The sequence below is a fragment of the Oncorhynchus nerka genome, linkage group LG5 (assembly GCF_034236695.1).
Source record: "Oncorhynchus nerka isolate Pitt River linkage group LG5, Oner_Uvic_2.0, whole genome shotgun sequence".
Taxonomy (NCBI): domain Eukaryota; kingdom Metazoa; phylum Chordata; class Actinopteri; order Salmoniformes; family Salmonidae; genus Oncorhynchus; species Oncorhynchus nerka.
This window is the reverse complement of record NC_088400.1, coordinates 9264180-9285667: the sequence shown is the minus strand read 5'-3', so window position 1 is coordinate 9285667 and position 21488 is coordinate 9264180. Positions and strand designations below refer to the sequence as shown.

The 21488-nt window shown below is 45.4% G+C and overlaps 1 protein-coding gene across 7 annotated transcripts; it reads left to right on the top strand.

Annotated features, from left to right (window-relative positions):
• Window positions 1-20390, top strand: LOC115115619 (mothers against decapentaplegic homolog 5). 7 transcript variants are annotated; one of them, XM_065018319.1, is made up of 10 exons: window positions 1-21; window positions 7118-7208; window positions 7576-7773; window positions 11397-11612; window positions 12326-12604; window positions 13858-13980; window positions 15233-15334; window positions 19134-19355; window positions 19666-19922; window positions 20220-20390. In XM_065018319.1, the coding sequence occupies exons 3-10, from the start codon at window positions 7587-7589 to the stop codon at window positions 20361-20363; spliced, it is 1530 nt and encodes a 509-aa protein (XP_064874391.1). In that variant the 5' UTR covers window positions 1-21; window positions 7118-7208; window positions 7576-7586; the 3' UTR covers window positions 20364-20390. The 7 variants fall into 7 exon arrangements, with proteins under 7 accessions (XP_064874391.1, XP_064874394.1, XP_064874390.1 ...); XM_065018322.1 differs by lacking the exon at window positions 1-21 and adding an exon at window positions 2932-3065 and having other exon boundaries at window positions 12326-12598; XM_065018318.1 differs by lacking the exon at window positions 1-21 and adding an exon at window positions 2932-3065.
• Window positions 20391-21488: the final 1098 nt, after the last annotated feature.

Sequence of the window (21488 nt, the reverse complement as noted above, 5' to 3'; positions counted from 1 at the left end):
TTATAGACAGCAGTGGTGCCAGTGAGTATGGTGTCAGTGTGTCTGTGTCGGCGTGTGTGTAGAGTCCGTGCAAGAGAGGTCAATGCAGGTAGTCCAGGTAGCCATTTGATGAGCTATTTAGCAGTCTTGTTTAGCAGACTTATGGCTTGGAGGTAGAAGCTGTTCAGGGCCCTCTTGGTTCCAGACTTGATGTACTGGTACCGCTTGCTGTGTGGTAGCAGAGGGAACAGTTTATGGTTTGGGTGGCTGGAGACCTTTTTTTTTGTTGTCCTTCCTCTGACACCGCCTGGTATAGAGGTCCTGGATGGCAGGGAGTTCGGCCCAAGTGATGTACTGGGCCGTACTCACAACCCTCTGAGCGTGTCTTGCAGTTGCCCGTATCAAGCAGTGATTCAACCAGCCAAGGTGCTCTTAATGGTCCAGCTGTGGAACCTTTTTGAGGTTATGAGGGCCCATGTCAAATATTTTCAGCCTACTGAGGAGGAAGAGGTGCTGTCGTGCCCTGTTCGCAACTTTGTGGCTGGGTGTGTGAGGACCATCTTAATTCCTTAGTGATGTGGACACTGAGGATCTTGAAGCTTTGGACCTACTCCACCACATTTCTATTGATGTGGATGGGGGTGGGGGGGGGGTGTGCTCACCCCTCCGTTTCCTGTAGTCCACAAAAAGGTTCCTTTGTTTTGTCGAGGGAGATGTTGTTTTCCTGGCACCACACGCTCAGGTTTCTGACCTCCTCCCTATAGGCTGCCTCATCGTCGTCGGTAATCAGTCCTACCGCTGTCGTGTCATCAGAACTTGACGATGGTGTTTTGAGTCGTTCGCGGCCACACAGTCGGGGGTTAACAGGGAGTACAGGAGACTAAGCACACACCCCTGAGGGGCCCCCATGTTGATGGTCAGCGTGGTGTATAAGTTGTTGCCTACCCTCACCACCTGGGGGTGGCCTGTCAGGAAGTCCAGGATCCAGTTGCAGAGGGAGGTGTTCAGTCCCAGGGTCCTGAGCTTGGTGATGCGCTTGGAGGGGACTATGGTGTTCCTTTGTCCAGGTGGGTGAAGGCAGTGTGGGAGTGCAATAGAGATTGCGTCATCTATGGATCTGTTGGGGCGGAATGCAAATTGGAATGGGTCCAGGGTGACTGGGATGATGGTGTTGCTGTGAGCCATGACCAGCCTTTCAATGCATTTCTTGGATATACAGTAGATGTGAGCGCTACGGGGCGATAACCAGCCTAAATGACTGTTGGTGTTCTTGGGCACGGGGACCATGGCGGTCTGCTTAAAACAAGTTGGTATTACATACCGGGTCAGGGATAGGTTGTAAATGTTAGTGAAGACACTTGCCATCATCCCAGGTCAGCGCATGCTCTGAGTACTGTGCCTTGGTATTCCATCTGGCCTTGTGAATGTTAACCTGTTTTTAAAGGTCTTACTCACATCGGCTACCGAAAGCAAGATCACACAGTCGTCCAGAACAGCTGCTTTGCCGCAAAGCAAAGAAGGCATTTAGTTTGTCTGGTAGGCTAGCGTCGCTGGAAAGCTTGTGGATGGGTTTCCCTTTGTAATCCGTGATAGTTTTCAAGCCCTGCCACATCTGTGGAGTGACAGAGCCGGTGTCGTAGGATTAGATCTTAGTCTTGTATTGACACACTTGCTTGTTTGATGGCTCGTCAGCAGTCATATCTGGGTTTCTTATAGATGTTTGGATTAATATCCAGCTCCTTGAAAGTGGCAGCTTTAGCTCAGTGCGGATGTTTCCTGTAATCCATGGCTTCTGACTGGGGTACATAGTCACTGCACCTGTACATAGCCCATCTGTAAATAGCCCATCCAACTACCTCATCCCCCATACTGTTATTTATTTTATTTTGCTCCTTTGCGCCCCAGTATCTCTACTTGCACATCTATCACTCCAGTGTTTTAATTGCTATATGGAGTTATTCTGCCACTATGGCCTATTTATTGCCTTACCTCACTTATCCTACCTCACTTTCACACACTGTATATAGACTTTTTCTATTGTGTTATTGACTGTCCGTTTGTTTATTCCATGTGTAACTCTGTGTTGTTGTCTTTGTCGCACTGCTTTGCTTTATCTTGGCCAGGTCGCAGTTGTAAATGAGAACTTGTTCTCAACTAGCCTACCTGGTTAAATAAAGGTGAAATAAATAAATTAACTGTGGGGGTGACATCCTTGATGCACTTTTTAATGAAAGTGTGGTAAACTCCTCAATGTTATCAGATGAATCCCAGAACATATTCCAGTCTGCTAGCGAAACAGTCTTATGGCTTAGCGTCTGCTTCATCGGACCACGATGTACGATTATGATGATTTTTATTTACGACATATTTCATTACAAACCGCTCATGGGCAATTCCATAGAAACAGAGTGATTCTGAGACTCAGATTGTTCACTTTAAATTGTCAAACAAAGAGAAATGATTGCAAAGTTAACCAAACCATGCAACTCTATGAACAATGACTGCTTTTAATAATTTCCACAGAAAATTATACAAAAACACATTTTATTTGTAATTTAAAATTGTTTATATTTGTTTTTTTATTTTATGCACTTTGAGATTGTCCTGTATAATGAAAAGCGCTTTACAAATGTAGTAAATTATTATTTACTTGGAGAACAGTGCGGATACAAAGTTTGGGAACAGAATTATGGCACAAACTCATATTCTGTTACCAAACTTTGCATCTGCACTGTTCTTCAAATAAATGTTTTAGTAAAATGTTCTACGGAAATGGTATAAAGTAGTCCTTGTGCATAGAGTTGTATGGTTGCAATTATTGTTTTTGTCTCAGCATCACTTTTTTATATTTAAAAAAAACGTGGAATAGCTCTCATTTGAAGAAGACTGTGACAAAGTGTAAAAAAAAGAAGAGAGTAAAAATCGGTCATTTCGCGGAGGGATATGCGCTCCGCCTCCCAGGCGTGACGCCAGGACGGAGGAGTCGGGAAACAAGTCGGAAATTAAAAAACACAACTCCATGTCGGACTGCTTTAAATAGAGAGAAATTAATAAGGAAGCGACCAGCCTGACTCAATTATTCAAAGGTATGCGACGGAAAGACTATAGTTTTATCTACTAGATAAGCATGTTTCCAATAGGAAATGACCAAGTTTTTAATCAGTGAAGTTAGGCTTGGGTAGTTTTTCAGATGGGGGGGGGTTGTTGTAGCTAGCCAGTTAGCTAGAGAAGGGATTGCAAAAGTTATCTGGAGAGGGGAAGAGGTAGCTAGCTAGACTTCGAGTGGGATAAAAAAAAACGAGATTTGTGGTCAAAATAGGACGTGTTAACGTCAGCCATGTAAAACCACACGAATAACTTTTTGATTTGTAAACATCAATTCGGTTAACCCAACAGGCTAGCTAAGTTAGTTAATGAACATGTAGTGTGTTGAGCAAGCTAACGCTACTTGGCTAAGCTTAGCTGAACAAAACGTAGTTCGCGAAATTGGATGAGTTTTTATTTTATATATTTTCCACTCTTCATATAGCCATAACTAATCACATATCTATGAATGATGTATGTAGCTACCTCACACAAAATACATAGCTAGCTAACTATGTGTATAAACATCAAGTGGAATGTTCGGTACCTATGTTTTCGAGTTAAGTTAGGCATGTCATGTTGTGTACCTTGGAAGTTAAATTTGTCACGTTGTTCAGTGTAACTAGTTACGTTTATATGGGCATCGGGACATGGCTTTTGCGCTGGTTTCAAGCTTCAAGTGGTATAATGGTTGTGATTATGGGTCAAGTAAGTTCGTTTTTTATTTATCATCCTGCAGTGAAGATGTCAGTGTGGGTTTCTGGTGTCAAATGATCATCCATTTGGCAATTAGGCAATAATCCTCTTTGAGTACGACCTTGGATGGGGAGACATCTCATGTTTAGTTACCTGACTCATCCTTTGTCTTCTCCATTTTTCACTTTCACCCTGTAGCCAGAGCATGCCATGTCACAATTGTCTCAACATGCACACTGTTTGGTGCTTCCTGACCCTGCTTTACAGGACAGCCAGGCAGGAAAATACTGAGGTGTGATGTGATCAGTTGCTGGACTCTGGGGATCTGTGCACGTTTCCTGTCATTAAAGTTATTGTATTGCTGTCATCGGTCGCCTCACAGAAACCAGCATATTATTTGGTCAGGCTGTGTCTAGAGAGCTTGCTTGTCCATATCTTCATGGAAGAAACAGGCCTACGTGCATCTTTAGAGTCAGTAAATGGCCTACCTAGTCTCTTCTACATTTTTGTTTTCCTTGTATGTCATCTCACTTAATCGTGACACATGCAAAGCTCATTTATTTTTCCTGTGGTGACTGAAGTGTAGGGTATATTGTATTGCCTATAGAGCTCAATTAGTGCTTTTCCCCTATTGTACCAATGAAGGGGTAAACTGCCTGGTGCTGTTGAACAGCTGTGTGCCGTAAGGGAGGGATATGATGGGAAAGGATGGGAGAGGAAGCAGCTTTCAGTGACCTCACATCCTCTGCTAGGGCTGTTTTCAACAGCTGTGCGGCCATGCCTGTGTTTGTCGTCTTTCGGTCTCTGTCCACCCAGATATGTCTGCCTGTCTATCGGCCGGTTTTCCCCTGCCTGTCCACCCAGAAGTCTGTCTACCGGTTTTCCTGTCTGTCTACCCAGAGATCTGTCAGGCTGTCTATCCCATCCAAATATCACCCAGATTGGGGCTTTGTGGGGCTGTTGCTTAGATAACTATCTCAAGCATACCAAACTCTTTGGTCTTTTAAAAACCTGCTGTATGTGAAATATTGTGTGCTATAGCGTGGTAGATAAATACATGTGACTCTAGATCAGGGTTTTCCAAACATTTTCACTCAAGGCCCCCCCCCCCCCCTCCTCCTGCGTGCTCCAAGTCTATTTCTATGGCAACAAGCACTGTTCATGACACAAACAGTTCACACCCCTCTTGTTGGTTGGGAGAATTTAGCAGGTTTTAAAGCTTATTTCCTGCCATTCTACACATATTTAGTCAAGGGGCACAAAGAAAATGTTGCTGTTTTTTAACGCACATTTTCTTGCAATTCTATACAATTCGGTGTATTCATGTGATATTTGAGTGTTGTAATTTTTTGGTCAATCTATGGGCATTTAACAATTTTATAAAAAGCTCTAAAGTATGCAATGACTAGCATGACAAAATGAATGGATTTTTTTAACCTTTTATTTAACTAGTCAGTTATGAACAAATTCTTATTTACAATGACGGCCTAGGAACGGTGGGTTAACTGCCTGTTCAGGGGCAGAACGACAGATTTGTACCTTGTCAGCTCGGGGATTTGAACTTGCAACCTTCCGGTTGCTAGTCCAACGCTCTAACCACTAGGCTACCCTGCTGCCCCATGATGATGCACTACCCAGTTTTGAAATGGCACCTTGTGCATTTTACTATTACGACTTTCAAGAGTAAGTTTCAAGCCAGACTGAGTTCCTTTTAGAAAAATAAGGTGACTCGCCCCACAGTTTGGGAACCACTGCTCTAGATGACATTGCTTTTATTTATTTTATATTAACCAGGTAGGCCATTTGAGAACAAGTTCTCATTTACAACTGCGACCTGGCCAAGATTAAGCAAAGCAGTACAACTGCGACCTGGCCAAGAAAAAGCAAAGCAGTGAGACAGCAACAAGAGTTACATGGAATAAACAAACATCCAGTCAATAACACAATAGAAAAGTCTAAAAACAGTGTGTGGAAATGAGGTTAGGCAATAAATAGGCAGTAGTGGTGAATTAATTACAATTTAGCAATTAAACACTGGAATGGTAGATCGGCAGAAGATGAATGTGCAAGTAGAGATACTGGGGTGCAAAGGAGCAAAACAAATAAATGACAATATGTGGATGAGGTAGTTGGATGGGCTATTTACAGATGGGCTATGTGCAGTGATCTGTGAGCTGCTCTGACAGCTGATGCTTAAAGTTAGAGGGAGATATAAGGCTTCAGTGATTTTTACAATTCGTTCCAGTCATTGGCAGCAGAGAACTGGAAGGAAAGGCGGCCAAAGAAAGGAATAGTTTTTGGGGGTGACCAGTGAAATGTACCTGCTGGACCGCGTGCTACAGGTGGGTGCTGCTATGGTGACCAGTGGAGCTGAGATAAAGCAGGGCTTTACCTAGCAGAGACTTATAGATGACCTGGAGCCAGTGGGTTCGGTGCCGAATATGACGCGAGGGCCAGCCAACGAGGGCATACAGGTCACAGTGGTGGGTAGTATATGGGGCTTTGGTGACAAAACGGATGGCACTGTGATAGACTGCATCCAATTTGCTGAGTAGAGTCAAGGATCGGTAGGATAGTCAGTTTAACAAGGGTATGTTTGGCAGCATGAGTGAAGGAGGTTTTATTGCGAAATAGGAAGCCAACTAGATTTAATTTTGGATTGGAGATGCTGAATTTGAGTCGAATGAGAGTTTACAGTCTAACCAAACACCTAGGTAGTCCACATATTCTAAGTCAGAATAGTGATGCTAGCTGGGTTGGCAGGGGCGGGCAGCAATCGGTTGAAGAGCAAGCATTTAGTTTTGCTTGCATTTAAGAGCAGTTGGAGGCCACGGAAGGAGTGTTGTGTTGTATGGCATTGAAGCTCGTCTGGAGGTTTGTTAATAGAATAACCAAAGAAGGGCCAGAAGTATACAGAATGGTGTCGTCTGCGTAGAGGTGGATCAGAGACTCACCAGCAGCAAGAGCGACATCATTGATGTGTACAGAGAAGAGTCGGCCTGAGAATTGAACCCTGTGGCACCTCCATAGAGACTGCCAGAGGCCCGGACAACAGGCCCTCCGATTTGACACACTGAACTCTATCTGAGAAGTAGTTGGTGAACCAGGCGAGGCAGTCGTTTTGAGAAACCAAGGCCGAGTCTGCCGATAAGAATGCGGTGATTGACAGAGTAGAAAGCCTTGGCCAGGTCGATGTTTCCGACATGTTTTGTTCCTTTGCCGCGATACTAAGGTGTATGGTAATGTTGTTATCGTCCCAGTCCTAGATGTCCCCTAACCTGAGGATTCTGTGTTGCAATATATTTCTAACAGCTGCTATTCTCCCCCCCCCCCCCCCCCCCCCCCCCCCCCCCCCCAGGTTCTACACTAGACCTTAACCGAGGCGCTGGTCACCACATATGGACTAAACCAGAGACTCAGAAAGCGAGAGGGAGAAGAGGAGAGAATAGGTCCTTTTTCCCCCCTATTTTATATCTGCCTACGTTTGTAAATCCTCTGGGCTGTTGTGTCCCAGAGAGGGGGGGATCTCAGCTGGACTTGTTCCCCAAACTGCACTCCCCTCAGTGGGGTTGGTTGTGACCCAGTGCCAGGGTACATCCCACCTCACGGCAGGCTTTCCTTTCCTGAGCAGCTGTGTCCTGCCTGCGTCCTGCCTCTATTTCCTGTCCTTGGTGTGCAAGGCTAAGCCTCCTTTCTCCACCCCCTACCCCCCCAACCACCACACACACAAACATTCTCCCTCCCTGTTGACTGTGATCCAAGAAGAGGACTTGTCAATCACCTAACTTTCTGGTAAATTTCTCCCTCTCACCACAGACAGCAGCACCATGACCTCTATGTCCAGCCTCTTCTCCTTCACCAGTCCAGCTGTGAAGCGTCTGCTGGGGTGGAAGCAGGGGGACGAGGAGGAGAAATGGGCTGAGAAGGCTGTTGACGCTCTGGTCAAGAAACTGAAGAAGAAGAAGGGAGCCATGGAGGACCTGGAGAAAGCCCTCAGCAGCCCAGGACAGCCCAGTGAGTGACCCTGTCTGTAGTCATCAAATCAAATTTATTTATATAGCCCTTTATACATCAGCTCATATCTCAAAGTGCTGTACAGAAACCCAGCCTAAAACCCCAAACAGCAAGCAATGCAGGTGTAGAAGCACGGTGGCTAGGAAAAACTCACTAGAAAGGCCAAAACCTAGAGAGGAGCCAGGCTATGTGGGGTGGCCAGTCCTCTTCTGGCTGTGCCGGGTGGAGATTATAACAGAACATGGCCAAGATGTTCAAATGTTCATAAATGACCAGCATGGTCCAATAATAATAAGGCAGAACAGTTGAAACTGGAGCAGCAGCACGGCCAGGTGGACTGGGGACAGCAAGGAGTCATCGTGTCAGGTAGCCCTGAGGCATGGTCCTAGGGCTCAGGTCCTCCGAGAGAGAAAGAAAGAGGGAATTAGAGAGCGCACACTTAAATTCACACAGGACACTGAATAGGACAGGAGAAGTACTCCAGATATAACAAACTGACCCTAGCCCCCCGACACATAAACTACTGCAGCATAAATACTGGAGGCTGAGATAGGAGGGGTCAGGAGACACTGTGGCCCCATCTGAGGACACCCCCGGACAGGGCCAAACAGGAAGGATATAACCCCACCCACTTTGCCAAAGCACAGCCCCCACACCACTAGAGGGATATCTTCAACCACCAACTTACCATCCTGAGACAAGGCCGAGTATAGCTCACAAAGATCTCCGCCACGGCACAACCCAAGGGGGGGGCGCCAACCCAGACAGGAAGATCACATCAGTGACGCACCCCTCCCAGGGACGGTATGAAAGAGCCCCAGTAAGCCAGTGACTCAGCCCCTGTAATAGGGTTAGAGGCAGAGAATCCCAGTGGAAAGAGGGGAACCGGCCAGGCAGAGACGGCAAGGGCGGTTCGTTGCTCCAGAGCCTTTCCGTTCACCTTCCCACTCCTGGGCCAGACTACACTCAAATCATATGACCCACTGAAGAGATGAGTCTTCAGTAAAGACTTAAAGGTTGAGACCGAGTTTGTGTCTCTTACATGGGTAGGCAGACCATTCCATAAAAATGGAGCTCTATAGGAGAAAGCCCTGCCTCCAGCTGTTTGCTTAGAAATTCTAGGGACAATTTGGAGGCCTGCGTCTTGTGACCGTAGCGTACGTGTAGGTATGTACGGCAGGACCAAATCAGAGAGCTAAGTAGGAGCAAGCCCATGTAATGCGTTGTAGGTTAGCAGTAAAACCTTGAAATCAGCCCATGCCTTGACAGGAAGCCAGTGTAGGGAGGGTAGCACTGGAGTAATATGATCAAATTTTTTGGTTCCAGTCAGGATTCTAGCAGCCCGTATTTAGCACTAACTGAAGTTTATTTAGTGCTTTATCCGGGTAGCTGGAAAGTAGAGCATTGCAGTAGTCTAACCTAGAAGTGACAAAAGCATGGATTAATTTTTCTGCATCATTTTTGGACAGAAAGTTTCTGAATTTTGCAATGTTGTGTAGATGGAAAAAAGCTGTCCTTGAAAAGGTCTTGATATGTTCTTCAAAAGAGAGATCAGGGTCCAGAGTAACTCCGAGGTCCTTCACAGTTTTATTTGAGACGACTGTACAACCATTAAGATTAATTGTCAGATTCAACAGAAGATCTCTTTGTTTCTTGGGACCTAGAACAAGCATCTCTGTTTTGTCCGAGTTTAAAAGTAAAAAGTTTGCAGCCATCCACTTCCTTATGTCTGAAACGCATGCTTCTAGCGAGGGCAATTTTGGGGCTTCACCATGTTTAATTGAAATGTACAGCTGTGTGTCATCCATATAGCAGTGAAAGTTAACATTATGTTTTCGAATGACATCCCCAAGAGGTAAAATATATAGTGAAAACAATAGTGGTCCTAAAACGGAACCTTGAGGAGCACCGAAATTTACAGTTGATTTGTCAGAGGACAAACCATTCAGAGACAAACTGATATCTTTCCGACCGATACGATCTAAACCAGGCCAGAACTTGTCCGTGTAGACCAATTTGGGTTTCCAATCTCTCCAAAAGAATGTGGTGATCGACGGTATCAAAAGCAGCACTAAAGTCTAGGAGCACGAGGACAGATGCAGAGCCTCGGTCTGATGCCATTAATAGGTCATTTACCTTCACAAGTGCAGTCTCAGTGCTATGATAGGGTCTAAAACCAGACTGAAGCATTTCGTATACATTGTTTGTCTTCAGGAAGGCAGTGAGTTGCTGCGCAACAGCCTCTTCTAAAAATTGAGAGGAATGGAAGATTCTATATAGGCCGATAGTTTTTTATATTTTCTGGGTCAAGGTTTGGCTTTTTCAAGAGAGGCTTTATTACTGCCACTTTTAGTGAGTTTGGTACACATCCGGTGGATAGAGAGCCGTTTATTATGTTCAACATAGGAGGGCCAAGCACAGGAAGCAGCTCTTTCAGTAGTTTAGTTGGAATAGGGTCCAGTATGCAGCTTGAAGGTTAAGAGGCCAAGATTATTTTCATCATTGTGTCAAGAGATATAGTACTAAAACACTTGAGCGTCTCTCTTGATCCTAGGTCCTGGCAGAGCTGTGCAGACTCAGGACAACTGAGCTTTTAAGGAATACGCAGATTTAAAGAGGAGTCCGTAATTTGCTTTCTAATAATCATGATCTTTTCCTCAAAGAAGTTCATGAATTTATCACTGCTGAAGTGAAAGCCATCCTCACTTGGGGAATCCTGCTTTTTAGTTAGCTTTGCGACAGTATCAAAAAGGAATTTCGGATTGTTCTTATTTTCCTCAATTAAGTTAGAAAAATAGGATGATCGAGCAGCAGTAAGGGCTCTTCGGTACTGTCTTTCCAAGCTAGTCGGAAGACTTCCAGTTTGGTGTGGCGCCATTTCCGTTCCAATTTTCCGGAAGCTTGCTTCAGAGCTCGGGTATTTTCTGTGTACCAGGGAGTTAGTTTCTTATGAGAAATGTTTTTAGGGGTGCAACTGCATCTAGGGTATTGCGCAAGGTTAAATTGAGTTCCTCAGATAGGTGATTTTTGTCCTCTGGCGTCCTTGGGTAGACAGAGGGAATCTGGAAGGACATCAAGGAATCTTTGTGTTGTCTGTGAATTTATAGCACGACTTTTGATGATCCTTGGTTGGGGTCTGAGCAGATGATTTGTTGCAATTGCAAACGTCATAAAATGGTGGTCCGATAGTCCAGGATTATGAGGAAAAACATTAAGATCCACAACATTTATTCCATGAGACGAAACTAGGTCCAGAGTATGACTGTGACAGTGAGTGGGTCCAGAGACATGTTGGACAAAACCCACTGAGTCGATGATAGTGTGACAGTGAGTGGGTCCAGAGACATGTTGGACAAAACCCACTGAGTCGATGATGGCTCTCTAGTGTACCGTGTGCAGCAATCATACTTGGTCCGGGCCAGGTGTGAGAGAGACACTGTCTGTTTGGATGAGAGAGTCTGCTAGATGACTTTATAGCAGCAATCATACTTGGTCCGGGCCAGGTGTGAGAGAGACACTCTGATTGGATGAGAGTCTGCTAGATGACTTTATAGCAGCAATCATACTTGGTCCAGATATTTTCAAACCTTTCCCTAAAACCCATATCTCTCCTGCCCTGCCAGGTAAGTGTGTGACCATCCCTCGGTCTCTGGACGGTCGTCTCCAGGTGTCTCACAGGAAGGGTCTCCCCCACGTTATCTACTGCAGAGTGTGGAGGTGGCCCGACCTACAGTCTCACCACGAGCTCAAGCCTCTGGAGGTGTGTGAATACCCCTTTGGGTCCAAGCAGAAGGAGGTCTGCATTAACCCCTACCACTACAAGAGAGTAGAGAGCCCAGGTACGTAACCATTAGCTTGTAGCTAGTACATACTGGTATCTAAGTCATGTTCGTTCCTACTATAGTATTGATCTGATGCATTGAAAAACCTAGCCTATACGTGATGGCTTTGTGGCTGTTGTGCACGTCCTTCTGCAGGGACTGAACATGTACACAGTAAGGAGAATCTGACTTAAGTTATCGTTTAACCAATTGAAATTGAGTACTACATTCTTGACCAGTTAACCAATTGAAGGAGAGTACAGAATCCTTGACTACTTGTACTATTTTTTTTAATTTCCAAGAAATATGTCTCAAGGTGATTTTCCTCCAAAACAATATGAGGCCATTCTGGCTGCTACCCTAGAGATGGATGTGTTGTGTCTCGTCTGAGTGACATGATATCTGCTCTTGGATTGGTTAAAACAAAGCTGTCAGTCACATGTCGTGGGAGGAGCAGAGCGCAGTTACAGATGGTCTGATCAGTAGGATCTGCATCATATTAGCATGTTTTTAGAATTAAATTGGGGGGCAACTGTTATTGACAACATGCACCACAGTCCCCGATGACAACAGGTCATGAGAATATTCCTTTATTAGTGTGTAGTACCTTTTATTTTCACTGGTTTCAAATTAAATACTAGTGTCCCAAGGTTTTTATTTATTAAATTTTTTTAATATAAAAATCGCTTCAAATCAATATGTATATTTATTTAAAATCTCTTCTCCACCAGTGCTGCCTCCGGTGTTGGTGCCTCGCCACAGTGAGTTCAACCCCCAACACAGCCTCTTGGTCCAGTTCAGGAACATGACTCACAACGAGCCCCACATGCCCGTGAACGCCACCTTCCCAGAGTCCTTCCAGCAGCACAGCGGGGGCAGCGGCTCCTCCTTCCCAATCTCCCCCAACTCCCCCTACCCTCCCTCCCCAGCCTCCAGCGGAGGGGTGGGCACCTACCCTAACTCGCCTGCCAGCTCCGGACCCTCCAGCCCCTTCCAGCTTCCAGGTAGATGTCAGTATTCACTCCTATCCTTTATCATGCACCTATGTGTTTATTGATAGCTGCTTTTACAATATAATAGGCTAACAGCATATGTTATGTATTCACACTGGGTTTTCACACTTGTCCACGTCCCCTGGTCTCTCACTGCCTTTGGCCTTTATGATGTGATGTACACGTCACCTGGTCTCACACTGCCTTTGGCCTTTATGATGTACTGTACACGTCACCTGGTCTCACACTGCCTTTATGATGTGATGTACTGTCCACGTCACCTGGTCTCACACTGCCTTTATGATGTGATGTACTGTCCACGTCACCTGGGTCTCTCACTGCCTTTGGCCTCTGTCCACGTCACCTGGTCTCTCACTGCCTTTGGCCTCTATGATGTACTGTCCACGTCACCTGGTCTCTCACTGCCTTTGGCCTCTATGATGTACTGTCCACGTCACCTGGTCTCTCACTGCCTTTGGCCTCTATGATGTACTGTCCACGTCACCTGGTCTCACACTGCCTTTGGCCTCTGTCCACGTCACCTGGTCTCACACTGCCTTTGGCCTCTGTCCACGTCACCTGGGTCTCTCACTGCCTTTGGCCTCTATGATGTACTGTCCACGTCACCTGGTCTCACACTGCCTTTGGCCTCTGTCCACGTCACCTGGTCTCACACTGCCTTTGGCCTCTATGATGTACTGTCCACGTCACCTGGTCTCACACTGCCTTTGGCCTTTATGATGTACTGTCCACGTCACCTGGTCTCTCACTGCCTTTGGCCTCTATGATGTGATGTACACGTCACCTGGTCTCACACTGCCTTTGGCCTCTATGATGTGATGTACACGTCACCTGGTCTCTCACTGCCTTTGGCCTCTATGATGTACTGTCCACGTCACCTGGTCTCACACTGCCTTTGGCCTCTGTCCACGTCACCTGGGTCTCTCACTGCCTTTGGCCTCTATGATGTACTGTCCACGTCACCTGGTCTCACACTGCCTTTGGCCTCTATGATGTACTGTCCACGTCACCTGGTCTCACACTGCCTTTGGCCTCTGTCCACGTCACCTGGTCTCACACTGCCTTTGGCCTCTATGATGTGATGTACACGTCACCTGGTCTCACACTGCCTTTGGCCTCTATGTGAAAATGTAAAAGGCAAGTAAGATTGCCATTTAAAATAACACTTTTTTTTTCTGATGAAAATGGAATTAGAAATCTGTGGAGAACAATTTGGTTTGATTTTTCTAACAATTTCTGATACAAACCAGGGTCTTCTGCCAGCCAGGTCGACAGTCTAAAGTGTATACCGACGGTCTGCATCAGGGTGACTGGTGAGCGCCAGTCAGTGCACCCATCTCTGGACACAGCATGGGGTCTGACCTCCTGTTCTGGTGAATATATCCCCAGCCAGTGACGTTTGCTGCTGCACTTATCCACAACAGAGTCATGGGCCGTTGTAGTCAGGCAGAATGGCAGTGTGGGAAAGAGGCTGGAGCCTTTGTCTTTAAAAAAATTGAATTTGAATTGAATTTGAATTGAATCACTGGAGGTGCTAGTGCTTTCATTTCTCTGTGTTGAATTGCCCTCCAGGTTTGAATCACTTCAGTGCTTTCACTTCTATGCAGTGGTGGAACATGCTCCTACTTGAGTGAAATTATCAAAAGTAAAAGTATGGATAATTTAACAGTCCTCATATTAAGCAAAGCAGAGGGCACACTACTTTAATTTTTTTTTACAGAGTCATACTCAAACACCATTTTAAAAACAAATAATTTGTGTTGAGTGAGTCCTCCAGATCAGAGGCAGATGACCAGGGATGTTCGGTTTAGTGTGAGTTGGACCATTGTTTGTCCTGCTAAGCATTCAAAATGTAACGAGTCATTTTGGGTGTCGGGGAGAATGTAAAAAAAGAGAATTTTCTTTAGAAATGTAATGAAGTAGAAGTTAAATGGTAATACAGAAACACTGCAGTGCTATCACTTCTGTTGAATTGCCCCCCCCCCCGGGTATGAAGCACTGCAGTGCTATCACTTCTGTGTTGAATTGCCCCCCGGGTATGAAACACTGCAGTGCTATCACTTCTGTTGAATTGCCCCCTCCCCCGGGTATGAAACACTGCAGTGCTATCACTTCTGTGTTGAATTGCCCCCCCCTGGGGTGTGACAGGAGGAAAAGCAGTGTTATTTTTTTCAGAAATACGAATACATCTCCAGAGAAATCTGGCCACCCTCTAAGCAAGGTGGTAACCTGTAAATGTCTGGTCTGTAGGAAGATTAGCCTTCTCATTAAAAAAAAAAAACATTACCAATTGTCCCCAGCCACGCCCCATTTTTCTCAATTTCTGTCCTCCATAAGTGGTTGTGTAATACAAAACAAATGGGACTGTCCATAGAGCCACACATTAGTGTTCCATGTGACGGATGTGTGTGAAACCCTACACCTGTTTCCGGGTAGAGAAAGATCCTGTGGTGGTGGCTGGGTTTTCACTCCTCTTGGGAGTTGTCGGAGAGTGTGTGCTTGTGACTGTGGACGTTCGACTCTTCTTGTGTATGTGTCCGTCCGCTGTACGTGTGTGGACAGCCATTTGTCATCTGCAGCAGCTGGTCTCCTTAACTATCCGTCCATTGTGGTCTTCCCTTCCAGCTGATACCCCACCCCCGGCTTACATGCCCCCTGACGAGCAGATGGGACAGGAGGGGTCCATGGAGACCGGCAGCAGCGGGCCCAGGAACATGCCTAGTGGGGGTGAGGAGTCGGAATTGACACTTTATTTAACATTTTTTTCTGATCACAGGAATTCCTGCTTTCAGACATTATCCGTCATTCATTGGAACTGATTCATCCTAATTGTCTGCGTCGTCCTGATCACATAGCAGTCAATACAAATTGAAATCGTAACGTTATGGGTAACTACTGTTCCCTGAAGGAAGGGGAAACGAGGTACGTCATACTCTTGCGACTTCTGTTGAAGGATCTACAATCACTCATGACAAGGCCAATGAAATCCACGCCTCGCTGGAAGCCACGCCTTCCACAGGTGATAAGTGGCTCGATTAAATTCTTTCAATTTAATACCGTTCTTCCTCAGAGCCCAGAAATGGGTCTCATGGCCAAACAAGTGTTGTCTCTCGTTTCCCTCCTTCAGGGAACAGTAGTTACAGTCATAAGGTTTTGTACCCTTTCAGGCAGTTAACTTCGCTACAACATACCTTGGAGAAATATATCGTCTCTGTCAGTTAACTTCGCTACAACATACCTTGGAGAAATATATCATCTCTGTCAGTTAACTTCGCTACAACATACCTTGGAGAAATATATCGTCTGTCAGTTAACTTCGCTACAACATACCTTGGAGAAATATATCGTCTCTGTCAGTTAACTTCGCTACAACATACCTTGGAGAAATATATCGTCTGTCAGTTAACTTCGCTACAACATACCTTGGAGAAATATATCGTCTGTCAGTTAACTTCGCTACAACATACCTTGGAGAAATATATCGTCTCTGTCAGTTAACTTCGCTACAACATACCTTGGAGAAATATATAGTTTCTGTCAGTTAACTTCGCTACAACATACCTTGGAGAAATATATCATCTCTCTCCAAGCCGACCCCAACAGATACTAAATGAAACGGCCCATGACAAACCATCCATACCCGACCCAACCAGATGTGGCAGTCTGGGTATTGAGCACACTGAGTGCTCCTTAGTGACCCTTTCCCAGTCGTAAGCACACTGGGCTACACTGAGGGCAGTGATATTCAGGCGATAACCTTGAGGACGTGTGTGGTGATGCTCAACTCGTCTCCTATAGTCAACTCTTTAAACAACTACTCGAGACGCTGCCAGACTCCTGGTGGATTGGGCACACACACCGCTAGGTGACCTTTAACCTTTTGCTGCTGCATGACAGGGAAATGGCCTCCACAATCCAGGTGGAGAAACGCTGTTTAAGGAGCACCCTGCCGCCAGCTGGATTGGCATAACAGACCCCAAAGCTGGTCACAACAGTATAGTATAACAGTATAGAGGCGGCAGGGTAGCCTAGTGGTTAGAGTGTAGAGGCGGCAGGGTAGCCTAGTGGTTAGAGTGTAGAGGCGGCAGGGTAGCCTAGTGGTTAGAGTGTAGAGGCGGCAGGGTAGCCTAGTGGTTAGAGTGTAGAGGCGGCAGGGTAGCCTAGTGGTTAGAGTGTAGAGGCGGCAGGGTAGCCTAGTGGTTAGAGTGTAGAGGCGGCAGGGTAGCCTAGTGGTTAGAGTGTAGAGGCGGCAGGGTAGCCTAGTGGTTAGAGTGTAGAGGCGGCAGGGTAGCCTAGTGGTTAGAGTGTAGAGGCGGCAGGGTAGCCTAGTGGTTAGAGTGTAGAGGCGGCAGGGTAGCCTAGTGGTTAGAGTGTAGAGGCGGCAGGGTAGCCTAGTGGTTAGAGTGTAGAGGCGGCAGGGTAGCCTAGTGGTTAGAGTGTAGAGGCGGCAGGGTAGCCTAGTGGTTAGAGTGTAGAGGCGGCAGGGTAGCCTAGTGGTTAGAGTGTAGAGGCGGCAGGGTAGCCTAGTGGTTAGAGTGTAGAGGCGGCAGGGTAGCCTAGTGGTTAGAGTGTAGAGGCGGCAGGGTAGCCTAGTGGTTAGAGTGTTGGACTAGTAACCGGAAGGTTGCAAGTTCAAACCCCCGAGCTGACATGGTACAAATCTGTCGTTCTGCCCCTGAACAGGCAGTTAACCCACCGTTCCTAGGCCGTCATTGTAAATAAGAATTTGTTCTTAATTGACTTGCCTAGTAAAAATAAAGGTAAAATAAAAAAAATGAAAGACCAGTACTAGGTCATACCAGGAGAGGGCATAAGAACAGTGCATATAAGCCTTGAATAGAGACGTAACATCTTCTAATTCCTTCCCTTTTTAGAATGAGAATATAATATTTTATAATAAGAATAGAATATTTTATTATGTTTTATATATTTTATATATTTTTATAATATAATATATTTTGAAGAACATAATATAAATACTCTACAATGCAGGTGAAAATTGTTCCTGCTACATTAGGCTTTGTCATTTCGGTCGCATTAGCCGTCTTACTTATTGCTATAGCCAGGCCAAGCAATTCTAAAGATAACTAATTGTTTGGTTCTCATGTTTCCTAATCACAAACCTCCAGAGGGTGAGCACTCTCTACCACTAAGGGACAGTTTAGTTGGCGCAACGTAAGACTGGCTCGTTGTCCAGTGTGTTTTCAAAATGGCGCGATTCGTTCGTGTTCACACCGAGCTGAATAATTAAAGTAATGAATACGAGCCTCACGCTTATCACCTGTGCGAGGCTGGGCTCCCAGCGAGGTGTGGATTTCATTGGCCTCGTTAGGGTGTAATTGTCGCGAGAGAAGGAACCATGGGCACAACAAATGCACCACGTCGTTCATGAATTGATCAAATTAAGTTGTACATTTTCAAGATTTACGCGTCCCTTCTCCTTTACAACACAGAAGGACCCCTGTAGATGTGGAGTATGAGAAACCTGGCCACTGGTGTAGTATTGTGTTGAATGACCTCTCCACCTTCTCCCTGTAGATGTGGAGTATGAGAAACCTGGCCACTGGTGTAGTATTGTGTTGAACGACCTCTCCCCCTTCTCCCTGTAGATGTGGAGTATGAGAAACCTGGCCACTGGTGTAGTATTGTGTTGAATGACCTCTCCACCTTCTCCCTGTAGATGTGGAGTATGAGAAACCTGGCCACTGGTGTAGTATTGTGTTGAACGACCTCTCCCCCTTCTCCCTGTAGATGTGGAGTATGAGAAACCTGGCCACTGGTGTAGTATTGTGTTGAACGACCTCTCTACCTTCTCCCTGTAGATGTGGAGTATGAGAAACCTAGCCACTGGTGCAGTATTGTGTTGAATGACCTCTCTACCTTCTCCCTGTAGATGTGGAGTATGAGAAACCTGGCCACTGGTGTAGTATTGTGTTGAATGACCTCTCCACCTTCTCCCTGTAGATGTGGAGTATGAGAAACCTGGCCACTGGTGTAGTATTGTGTTGAACGACCTCTCTACCTTCTCCCTGTAGATGTGGTGTATGAGAAACCTGGCCACTGGTGTAGTATTGAACGACCTCTCCACCTTCTCCCTGTAGATGTGGAGTATGAGAAACCTGGCCACTGGTGTAGTATTGTGTTGAATGACCTCTCCACCTTCTCCCTGTAGATGTGGAGTATGAGAAACCTGGCCACTGGTGTAGTATTGTGTTGAACGACCTCTCTACCTTCTCCCTGTAGATGTGGAGTATGAGAAACCTGGCCACTGGTGTAGTATTGAACGACCTCTCCACCTTCTCCCTGTAGATGTGGTGTATGAGAAACCTGGCCACTGGTGTAGTATTGAACGACCTCTCCACCTTCTCCCTGTAGATGTGGAGTATGAGAAACCTGGCCACTGGTGTAGTATTGTGTTGAACGACCTCTCTACCTTCTCCCTGTAGATGTGGAGTATGAGAAACCTAGCCACTGGTGCAGTATTGTGTACTATGAGTTAAACCTCCGCTCTACCTTCTCCCTGTAGATGTGCAGCCAGTGGAGTACGAGGAACCGAGCCACTGGTGCAGTATTGTGTACTATGAGTTGAACAACAGAGTGGGTGAGGCCTACCATGCTTCTTCTACCAGCGTCCTGGTGGACGGCTTCACCGACCCCTCCAACAACAAGAACCGCTTCTGCCTGGGGTTGCTCTCCAACGTCAACCGCAACTCAACCATAGAGAACACACGCCGCCACATCGGTAAAGGTGAGCAGGGCAACACATTGAGATGAATAGATTCGTTTAAAGTGGATATGAGGTTCAGAGAAAGTGTGGGGAAGGAATGGTGAGAAACATGCATTTTTTGTTTTGTTATTACTGTTGGCGCCAGAAATTTAGCTAGTTGTCATTACTCTACTGGTGGAGCTAGAAACACCTAGCATTTAGCTTCTTTTTTTAACTTGCTCTCTCTCGGCCCCCTCAGGGGTCCACCTGTACTGTTGGAGGTGTATGCAGAGATCTGAGTGACACCAGTATCTTTGTTCAGAGTTGTAACGCTCGTTCTTTCTCTCCTCAGGGGTCCACCTGTACTATGTAGGAGGTGAGGTGTATGCAGAGTGTCTGAGTGACACCAGTATCTTCGTTCAGAGTCGTAACTGTAACTATCATCACGGTTTCCACCCCACCACGGTGTGTAAGATCCCTAGTGGCTGCAGTCTGAAGATCTTTAACAACCAGGAATTTGCTCAGCTACTGGCCCAGTCTGTGAACCATGGCTTTGAGGCTGTCTATGAACTGACCAAGATGTGCACCATCCGAATGAGCTTTGTAAAGGTGATATACAATTACATTTTGATTTGAACGTTTCTACTAGTTTCAGTACTATGTACAATTCACAGTTTTTATCATCTTGGCCATTGATTCAAAAAAAAGTTTTTGTGGAAATGACAATTAATTTCATTGAGAGCAAATCTGCAGTGTTCAGAATAACAGGGCACATTGTAGCATAACATTGTGCAATGGAAAATGAGGATTTCTTATTGGACAAATTGCTGTTTCACTCCTTTTCTGACCATTTACTTCCTTTCGTGAATATGACCCAGCTCTATCTCTCTTTCTCCCCCCCAACAGGGCTGGGGAGCTGAGTATCACCGACAAGATGTCACCAGTACCCCCTGTTGGATAGAAGTTCATCTTCACGGCCCTCTGCAATGGCTGGATAAAGTGCTGACACAAATGGGCTCTCCTCTCAACCCCATCTCTTCAGTGTCCTAATGGTTACCCCACGGACCAGACTCTCAACCCCCCCCATCTCGTCAGTGTACTAATGGTTAACCCCCCCCCCAACAGACCAGACTCTCAACCTCCCATCTTGTCAGTATCCTAATGGTCCCCCCCCAGACCAGACTCTCAACCTCCATCTCTTCAATGTCCTTAAGGTGGCTTGCCAGGCTGGGAGATTCTTTCACATTTTTTCCAAACTTAACTTTATAATTTTTTTTGCAATGTTTAATGAGCAAAAGCAGGTCTTCAAAGGCTGAACTGTTTCCACTATCTGACAGCAGAAGGGGTTTTGAACCCAGAGCAGCAGAATTATGTTGAGAAAGGAAGAATATTCAGAGTAGCGGCACAAAATATTGGACAAACTACTGCTCTGAGTCATCACTACCAACCATGTGCTTCTTCTATTGAGAGTAGTAGGACTTGAAAGCATGTACCTTAAATGTTTCTGATTTTGCATTAAAAAAAATGTTGTTTGGTAATGATTTTTCTTTCTGTAAGTTTCAGCTAAAAGAAAATGATGTATCACTACTCTGCCTTTACCACAGTCAAACTACTTGTGATTTTACTCTAACTTTAATTTCTTGCCATCTTAAGGTATAGATATCATTATGTTCACTATTAGACCCAGATCTCATAACAAAATGTTAACTTTTTTTTAATAGTTTCTATCGCTAGAAGAAAAAACAACAACACTGATTTACTGCCTTAAATAAAGTATGTCTAACTAATAAATATGATATGGTGGATTCATTTACTCAATGCTTTGAACAGGTGACAAGCTAGGACCATCACACTTATCATCAGATAACTTTAACTGATGAGAGTTTTCACTGTCAACGATGCTTGTCGATTCTCTGTACATATGTTCAAGTGACTCTATTAATTAACCATTTCGTGCCCTCTTTATTTTTTTTTTGGGGGGGGGTCCTGTGGAGGCTAGGTATGTTGTGGTGTGTAGTTTCTGGCATTCTGATATATGATCAACTTCATTAGCGCAATGTGAACTTGTAATGGGCAACAATGACATTTTATTTAGCTGTTATTTTTGACTGGTTTTGTCCCTGCTTGCCTGTTAGGACAACTTCTATGGAAAAAAACCTGCATTGGTGTGTACCT

Bases quoted from the DNA above. Each gene is read 5' to 3' on its own strand.
- LOC115115619 (XM_065018319.1), top strand. From the start codon at position 7,587: ATGACCTCTATGTCCAGCCTCTTCTCCTTCACCAGTCCAGCTGTGAAG. The intron at 11,613-12,325 runs GTACGTAACCAT...CTTCTCCACCAG, and splicing joins CAAGAGAGTAGAGAGCCCAG to TGCTGCCTCCGGTGTTGGTG. The intron at 15,335-19,133 runs GTGAGGAGTCGG...TTCTCCCTGTAG, and splicing joins CAGGAACATGCCTAGTGGGG to ATGTGCAGCCAGTGGAGTAC.